At 34.9% G+C, this 10041-nt stretch overlaps 1 protein-coding gene across 2 annotated transcripts in view; it reads left to right on the plus strand.

The window, feature by feature from the left end:
• Nucleotides 1-10041, plus strand: part of LOC106469499 (coiled-coil domain-containing protein 51-like) — a 30225-nt gene that overhangs the window by 2394 nt on the left and 17790 nt on the right. For both annotated transcript variants that reach the window (XM_013929998.2, XM_013929999.2), the window contains one exon: nucleotides 6736-6882. In XM_013929998.2, the coding sequence (XP_013785452.1) occupies nucleotides 6736-6882 (147 nt within the window). The remainder of the gene's footprint in view (nucleotides 1-6735; nucleotides 6883-10041) is intronic.

Genomic DNA, 10041 nt, shown 5'->3' on the forward strand with positions numbered 1-10041 from the left:
TTCATACCTGCAATTATTATATAAAAGGGAATTAACATACAGTGTATTCACACACACACACACACACGTACATGTTGTTGAAGTGGATGAGTTAAACCTGACAAGAACCAGTTAGAATTTTTGTGGAGGATCAATTAGAAATTTGCCAATTTTGAACCCTGATGGTTTGTTACACATGCAAGAATAATGTTTAAAATTATTTTACTTTACCAGTAGATGGCAGTAAGTGTTTTCAATAAGTGCAAGATTTCAGTCTGAAGCAAATTGTTTTATCAATTTAAGATGACAAGAAGCTTCCTATAGAAGCAAGATGCTGCTGGAGATTGGGTAGAGACTAAACATTTTGTGGGTAACGTGTGGTGTACATGTTGAACTATGATTATTGTATTCTGTAAAAGAACTTTAACCATTATTCTTGTATGTGAAACAAACCATGTATCTTTATGTTAAATATTTGTTTCCAGTATGTTTTTTTAAAGGTGTTTTCAAAATTCTTGGACACCCTGTGTTAACTAATTTGTATGTGATTATTGATGAGAGCTTCAGACATTAAGCTAGAGGTTTAAAGTGTTGAAAAAAAAAGCAAATATAAGATCTGGAATCTACAGAAATTTTGAAACTCAGAAGTAGGGAGGTTATCATGTACAAAACTTTGTTAAACAAAATATTCCAAGTAGCTTAAAATTTCAGAGACAGTCTACCAAAGTTATTATTGATTTAAATATTTGAGCAAAGAAGAAAAATTAGAGTATTTGAACTTTTCTCTGGAGTGTAGAAAAACTAGAGGTGGACTGATTCATGTGTTTTAAATTGTTACTAGGTCAGATAAACTGCATATCGGAGGTTTTGTTGAAGTGATGGGAGGTTAAAATTAGATGAAATTATCACTTATTATTAATATTAGAAGAAAAAAGTTTAAACTGTAAAAGCTAGGTTGAGGCTGATTAGTAGGCAAGATTATTTCTCTGGTAAGTTTTTGACATATGGAACAGTTGCCAAATGTGGTGTTTTCTGATATTTTGAATTCCTTGAAGCTTTTGTTGGATAATTTTATGTTTTTAAGAGATTATATTTAGGTTGGCCTGGTTTTTTTTTTGTTGGTTGATCTTGATGGGGCTCTTGGCCTTTTGTCATATATGTTTTTGGTTTTTTTCTTTATGCTCATGTTTCTTAAGACACTGAAGTCTAGAAATCTATAGTGTCTAAAGATAGTTAAGTTACATTTTCAATACAAAGTGGTTGTGCATTATTAGGTAGTTTTGTAAGTTCCAAAAATTGACTTATTTAAAAATTTAAGAAACCTTTCACAACCATTTACCTATTCAAGAAATTCTAAAGTGATTCAACAAAGATAACTTAGTTAAATAATTTGAGGATATGCTGGGAGGAAATAGGGGAGAAGCAAAAAGTTGGTAATGGAGTTCAGTCTAACGGATTAATTTTACAAATGATGTGCCTCATGTATGTCTGTTAGGATCTCTTCTGTTCATTTGTATTAATGATATTGATTTGGAACATAGCAGTAAAATTAGTTAAGCTTGCTCTTGATAAAAAGAAACTTTGGTCTTTCTGACTCTAATAAGGATGTTATAATTTTAAAGACTGGCCAGTTAGTTGGACAAACATGTGGAAGATGGTATTTAATTATGATAAGGTATAAAGTTTGGTATATTGGTTATCATTAGTTATACATAATTAACTGGGAATCCTGTTATTTATGTAGATGGAGAAAAGCATCTTGGGGTGTTGGTTGATACAACACTTATAACCTTCAAGATAGCATTCTATTTCCTGTGGTACAGTTGCATAAAGCTAGCAGAATTTTCTGTTGTATATGTATAGGAATACTAACTCAAAATCTTAGACACTATAGTTTTTTACAAAACACTCATTATCATAACACAAAAACAACAATGAACTGTTTCATCCTCCAGAGCTAACTTTGCACTCCTGCCCTTAAGAAAAAATAAGTCAAAATGTAAATTCAAATCTATTCTATATTTTTCAGGAATTCATCAAATCGACAAGACACTAGTCTCCAGTACTACCAATTGAAATTCATTCTATAAGCTAATCGTCTTTTAGAAAAATAAAACTTACTAGAACTAGCCCATCTTTTCCAAATTGTAAACATCTGTTCCTTTGTCCATTTGTCTTCATAATAAAGCAAAAACAAATTAGACGCCCTTATTCTGTTGATCCTTTCCAGATAAGTTTGTAAAGTTTAGTAAGATCATGTTATACCCTTCTTTTCTCAAAAGAAAATAAGAGATTTTTAAAGTTTTTCTTTCTGAAATAAAGAACAAGAATGATCAAATTAAACTATTCAAGAAACTATTAAGGTTGACACATAAGGGTTTTTGGTGGTACATTCTAAGGGAAATGCAGCAGGAAATCATAAATATTTGGAAAGGTCAAATACATCTGTAGTTGAGGCAGTTTTATTTTTCCATTTGGGTAGTAAATCTGTGAAACAATTTGCCATCTAGAGTTGTTGAGGCTGCAACTTATAGGAATTTATAAAGAAAAGGTTCATAAACACTTAAAATATCTGAGGTTTGATGAGGAAAGTTGAAGATCAGGATGTTTTAGATTGACCAAAAGGCCCATTGATGCCTCTAACCTATACTAATACACCTCTACTGTAGCCTAGAGCTAAAATCTCCTGGTTTGTGCCAAGAAATAATCTAATTTTTTTGACTGTCATCTATTTCAACTCACTGCCAAATTTTGCAAAATAAATATATATCTTCATCTGATTATGACTACTTATCATACTCAATTCAATCATTGTCTGTCACTGGATACTACAGTTGTACCACTACTTGATCTTTATCTCTATAATCTATTACTCGAAATAGTCACGCTTTTTAGCAGTTTTTGATATTATGTCTTTATCATGCTGTGACAAGGTCAAAACTTGCATAAATTTTGAATTCCTGTTTTTATTTCTTAAACTTCAGGTAAGGCAGTTCATGATTGGATCTGTTGTGACATGGAGACATATATTCAGCCTGGGGGTATTTCTCCTCGGAATTTGGAGGTTGCTCGTGAGGCCAATTTTGATCAACCACCTTCTGCTTCTTTTCTTCAACTAGTCACTCGGGTTTGTGAGATTTGGGGCTTTTCGTTGTGGCTGTTGAGTCTACTCCTTCCTTGATGGCGGAAGGATCGGGGGGAGGGAATACTTAGTTTTTCCTCCTTTCCCTGATATTGCTGGTTCATGCTGGGAGATTTACTGCTTTATTTCGGGATATGATTGATATACCTTGTACCTTTGTTTGTCTGTTTGCATGCTTTTGCTTACCACTGCCAGGTGGATGTATATTTCGATTCCACAGAATAGATCTACTTTTGGATAAGTGGGGTTTTAGAGTGGACCCTGTGATCACCTTGAACAGATCACAGTTTTCTTGTATTTGTTTGACTCTGGCTTCTGTTCTTCTCTTTATGGATACTCAGAATAGATTCCATTCTTAGTTTCAAGGCTCCTTCACTCAGGCCAACTGTCATCACATGTATTCCCTTCAGTTGTTACTGTGTGACAAATGGATCTGTAATTCCAATCCACTAGATCATCCAGACTCCTTCACCAGGAGTAACATCTTAGTTCTCAAGTGGTGGTTGGATTAGATCAGCACTACCATCGCTCTACCTATACCGTTCCTTCGTCCAGTGTTTTCTCTTTTCATAGATGCCTCACTTCAGGGATGGGGTGCACATATCAAATGTTAGGAATTTCAGGGTATATGGATGAAGGGCAAATTTTCATTCCACATCAATAATATAGAACTTCGTGCTGTCTAACAGGCTATGGTTTTAGGTCTCAGTCTATTGCAAGAGAATGTCATCATGATTCCATCAATTACACAGTGATCTCTTAAATTTCCCATCATGGGGCATGTGTTCTTGGGACCTTTGTTTTTGCAATTTGGTTATTTTTCTATGGGGGTTAATCTCCAATCATATCAGCCTCCTGGCTTGTCAAAGTTCTGGGGTGATGAATTTCAAAGCAGATTACTTATCTCAGCCCAATCACATTCTCCCAACCATATAGATTATCGAGGTTTTCTGATGTATTTGCTGTCAATTCAGGTCTCGATTGATCGACGCATTTACCACTCCTTGAACCTCAACTATCAGCATTTTTGGTCCCCAGTACTTCATCCTCAGGTTTTGGTGATAGCTGCATTCAGTCTAGGTTAGATGGGGTTGCATCTCTATGCCTTTCTGCAATTTTTCTGTTCTTCAGAGTTCTGGCTATGATTCGATCCTCTACTTCAGAGCTGTTGCTCGCCCCAATTTGGTTGGCCTAACCATGGTTTTCTATTCTGCAGTATCTTCAGTTGGATCCACCTCTTCCTCTTTGTTGAGGCAACCTCAATCCAAAATTCTACGCCCATACTATCCCCAACTCATCTGTGTTTACCTTCTAAAGTTGCCTTGTGTATGCCTCACAAGGAGTTTTAGACCACTTCACCCAAACGTACCCACCATATCTTGTTTTTTGACTAGGGTCTAGCTTTGTTTCCTTTCGTTTTATGTAAGGCAGCTTTATCGACTATTTTTCATTATTTTAAACATCGGGAAAGTTTTTGACTTCCCAGTGCTATCCAGCATTCTTTAATCATTTAAAGTCCTTCTTCCCAAACAGCTTTTTCAATTACAGTAGTCTCTGGTAGATACAACCCCTCCCAATAACGACTTCCTTTTAAATACAACTTTTTTTTCTCTCTCTTCACGGAATGATTTTACATGGACCTGACCTCCCACAAACGACTTCCTGACAGATGCGACATACGACCATGATTTTGGATGGAAGGTCGATTATGACCTCTGTATAACAACTTTTCTTCAGATCAATAATGTAATTTAGAGAGACACATGAATAGAGTATATACAGTTTGGAACAAAGAGATTGATTCACAGCTAAGTATATGTATCGTGGTACCCCAGGGTGTTCAAATTCAACTCCTTGGTGCATACACATAAGTATTTTGGTTTAAAAACTTTCAGGTCCTGAAAGGTAATCGGGAACAGTCAGAAACTGTTGTTTGTTTTTGCCCCACTCGCAGAATTACAGTTTATTATTTCAGTGAATCTAGTAGATTTTGAGCTAGGAAAATGTTAACTTTCACACTCAATTTTGGCAACTTTTTCCGATGCTCAAAATAACAGTGGATAAACTTGGTTAATTTCATATCGAACAGTTCTATAGGACAATTTTTCAGGTTTTGGGTGCTAAAAAAAGAAACATGATAATTTCTTAGCTTATATTAAATAGGAAAGTGTGCAGCCACTTCCTACATTTCATGAACTTGCTGCCTTTGTTAGTGGAGTAACCTATCCTGTGCATCCTCATCCAACATCATTGTTTGAGGAATTACTAAATACTGCATAACTTTTAAGAAGATAACACGTGTATGCACAGATTTTTTAAAACATTAAATAAATGAAGATTTTTTTCAAGTTTACTATTTGTTTTATTTACTGCATTATGATACCTGGATCTGAAAAAACAATTTTCATTGAATGATTAAAATTGCTCACCATACTATTTTCAGGTGAGTGGTGATAATCACTCACCTGCTATTTTCAAATACAAAGGACTGAACTCTGTGTCTCCAGTTGAGTCAAGGCCAAACACACACCATAGGGTTTGATTGAGCCATAACCACACTTCACTCATTGGCTCGCCAACTGCTTCCATGCTAGTGTTCAGTTGGTTATGCAAAAATTACACCCACCACTGCAACACCTGGGGCTCTTTTGTCCTTCCTTCCAGGCAAAGAGTATAACCTGGTTGAGATGAGATGTATTCTCCTACAGGCGTCACACTGCATGGGTTTTCCTTATGGACACTTTCTGAGGGGAGCTTAACTAGGTTTAATGTTTGCACTGGCCCATCCACCATTTCAATGTAGTATTTTAGCTATTCTGTATGCTGAGGTGAGGTGTCATCTCAGAAGCTAACATTTTCCTTACCTGAAAATGTATTTCTGATAGATACTCCCCTCCGTACACCTCATTCATCATCCCAATTTCTGGTGCACTTTTTTCTAATGAGCTGAGTACTATAATATGGAATAATTTATTGTAGTAAATCTTTATTCATAATTTACATGGGGCTTAGATGTACATGTAGTGGGTTTTAGTTAAGTGAAACATTACAGTGTTTTTATTCTTAAAAGCATTTGATAAAGTTAGTTTATGTAATGAATTTTAGTGGAAATTATGAAAAAGATAATTTTGACTTGATATAACTGGTCATTTTGATAATTAGAATTATGTGAACAGTGAGTTGCCTCAAAGATCTGTTTTAGGTTTTCTGGTATTCATTTACATTAATCCAAAAGTTTTCTGAACTGCATAACTTAATGGGGAGATGTTCATACATGGTTTTCCTGGTTGATCAGTAAATTACCTTCATAAGTTTATATTTTATAAATTAATACATTGTAATGAATTATGTACCATGTTTTGTTATATATTTCTTATTTTAGGCATAATATAAATGTATATCTTTTATTTAATTTTTCAAGACACAACAAAAATAGTTTATGAATATATGATTAAGACTCTTGCTACAAAATTAGGCCTAAATACATTTTAATACTAAAAACAGAATCAAAATAAATATTTCTGGATGTACCCTATCTTACATCCTTATAGCTTTTTAAATAGTCATTTAATATGTATTTGTTTTGTATGTGTAATTTTCTGTTTCTTTTGCAGGCAGAACGAAAGTTCAATGATACTCAAGAGCTTCGCAGAGACAGACAGCAACAGATACAGCATATAGCTTCTCGTTTAAAACAGATTCATGCAGAGTTGGATAAGACCACCAGAGGAGAAGATCGATATCTTACTCTAATTACTCAGGTCCTTGATTTTGAATTTAAGTTTTGAAAATTAAGAAGCAAACATTGCTAAAAACACACGTGGAATTAGCTTTAAAACTTTTAGTGAGACATTTTATTGCACTCATGTTATCAGTCATCCTTGGAAAAGATTTGGATGTAAGTTCTTAAAAAAACTTGAATAAGTATACATACATAATATTGTTTCTCTAATTTTACTTGAAGGTTGAAATTAACAACAGCAAGTTAATTGAAAGGCATCTACTTAACACAGAAAATATTTGACAGTTGCCATCACACTGATGCTTGAAATTGCCCATAAAATGTGTTTTGAAAGGGCTGTTTAGAGCTTCTGTCAAAATGACCACTTTTTTTTGGGCCCGATATTTGTTATTTTATTCTTACCAAGAAATAAAAACTCTTAAATTCAGATCATTTATTTTTATGGCATTAGCCACTCAATCAGCTATTGTTTTTATACACACAGATGAGCTCACAGATATCATGATGTGACCTTGTTAACTGCTTTGATTCTAGTACTTTAATTTTAAGTGTCCTAGGCTAGTGATGTTACGTAGTAATACAAAATCTTTGAACTGTGTTGTGGTATACAGACATAAAAGATTTGTGAGAAACTTAGTCAATGTTTAAAGCTTAAATTGCAAATACTGACTAGCAAGAAGAGTTTTAGCAAATCTGATTGTAATCTAAGTTGCATTTGATTAACTACTTTCTGCATGATAAAAGGCTGCAAGGGCTGTCATGTTTATTGCATGTCATCATAGTTCAGTGGCATGATGTGAATATGTCTCAGTTTAGCCAGTGAAATGCTATTTTGTTTATAGAGAAACAGAAAAATTCAGTTAATACAAATTAACTTATTGTCCAAGTTTGTAAACAAAGAATCAAAATACAGCATCAATCCACTAACAGCTCCTGTAGACTCTTTGATGGGGGATGTTTACAGCCCTTATGCATTTTTCAAATGTGAAGGACTACAGTGAAATAAAACCCAAATTGATATTGTGTGAGAATATTAAAAATAAAAATATTTTATTTAAAACTTATAATTTGTAAAAGTAGTCTTATGTACTTATTATGGCTACTTGAATATATTCATATGATATATTTATTTTTCAGGCAATATAAAGATGAAATTCCATTAAATGTAGTAAAATATAATACTAAAAAATTTCACTTCAGAAATTAGATTTAAGTTATTGTGAAGTAGAGTAGATAAATTTTTTATTATATTTTTAAGCATAAAGATGGCCAGGTTAAATATTTTGGGTAGCACAATAACATAAGTATTCAATATAATTACTCTACTATAACAACATAATTTTTTCCTTTCCTACAATTTATTCTTAGGTAAATGATATTTAAGATGAATTCTCATTAACTGATTAGTTATATTGAAAGCATAATCACTGCTGTGATATGAACACAGATCATTCAAATGGAAGTTGGTTCCTGTGGTTTAAATTGCTGTTCAGGCATTGCATATTGTATAAACTGTACACTGTGAAGAGTACTAGTACCAGTGTGTTAAATAAGAATATGAATAGACCATCATGATAATTGCATTGCAAGTATGAATCTTGGATTTGATTATGTATTTAATAATAAATAAACATATTTAGTTTCTGATAAGGTGCTCTCCCTCCGCATACAAGATTAGTTACTCTCCTTTCTCTTTATACAAACTTTTTCAGAAAAGCATGCCACAAGACTTCATCATCCCTCTGTTGGAATCCAAAGCTCCAACACATCTCTCATGCAAATAATCATGCATCACCTCTCCACCAATAGGATAGCACTATCACATGACACATGTGACTCCATCTATGCGCCATTATCGAACTGTCACTCTTACGTGGTAGCTGTCGAGTTCAGATGTTCTTTCTTACATTGTTCAGTTACCTTGAAGTGGTTTATTTTTTCATTTTTTATATTTTTCTTAACTTTATTTACTACACTTGACAATTGTGGAGTTAATATTTTTATTAAAGCATTACTTCCTCTTGTTTGCTGCTTTTTCCTGCTTATGAATTCTGAAGTTACAGTCACCACTTGGGGTACTGTACCAGTGTCTGATGCCTTATTTTCAGCCACAGGCTTGGGCAATCTTTTGGGAGATATATCATCGCTCATTCACAGAGAGATTGAGTGGTATATGAACCAACATCTCTCGCCTACTTCTGCCCCACTTCCTCTTGAGCCTTCCGAGCCAGGCCAGGCTGATGATTATTTTGATTGTTTCTTCCCTTCCTACTTCAGATTTTGCCTCACCTTTCTGTCCACTACCTGATGATTCAGCTTGTCCATAATTGGTCTTTTCAGTCCTTATCTCTCAGGTATGTGATGTTTTGTCTCTTACACGTTTCCTATGACCCTAGACCTTCCCTCTCACATGAAACAGCTTCCTAAGCCTATGTAGTTGTTTCCCCTGTCCCCCAATATATTAGGGTTTACGTGCACCAATTTGCCTCTCAACCAGGGGAGGGCATTAGTATGCCTCATCCCCCATAAACATCAGATCAGTCCACCCTTGCTTTCATCGGGTGAACTTTCCCTTTCTCAACCAACAGTTGTTGGGATCAGTTCTATATGTTTGGGGTGAACCCAGATTACCCTGTCCAACTTACCCAAGCCTAATTTTCTTGCCTTTGTCTAACCCTCATAACTCTGTTAAGGTACCTTTCCTCCCTTCACTTTCCCAACCTCTTCTTGTCCCACCCTCCTGCGGTGCCACGGCTCGACATTTTAATCAACAATGCACGATCTACATTGTCAGTTCAGGCCCAGTGGGGGCTCGTCTCTTTAATTTAGTTTATTGGTCGAGACCTTTTGTCACCAATTTCTGGGTTCACAGAATGTGCTTGGAGAAATAAGTTATTCCCTTTCTTTCCTTCTTCCATTATCTAATGTTCCTTTTACCTTTCCTTCTCCTTGGGATCCCTCAACATACCAGCATCTGTCAGAGGCATTTCAGGAACTCATCGCACAACAGGCTACCGTACCAGCTCAACCAAGTTCATGGGAGTCTTACTCCTGCCTGTTTGGTTCCCAAAAAGACCGGACTAGCATCCTGTCATCAATTTATTACATCTCAATCAGTATGTTCATACTCCTCGTTTTACCATGGAGACATACCTTTCTCTTTGGTGGGCATTTTCTA

Source organism: Limulus polyphemus, unplaced genomic scaffold (genome assembly GCF_000517525.1).
Source record: "Limulus polyphemus unplaced genomic scaffold, Limulus_polyphemus-2.1.2 Scaffold3516, whole genome shotgun sequence".
NCBI lineage: Eukaryota > Metazoa > Arthropoda > Merostomata > Xiphosura > Limulidae > Limulus > Limulus polyphemus.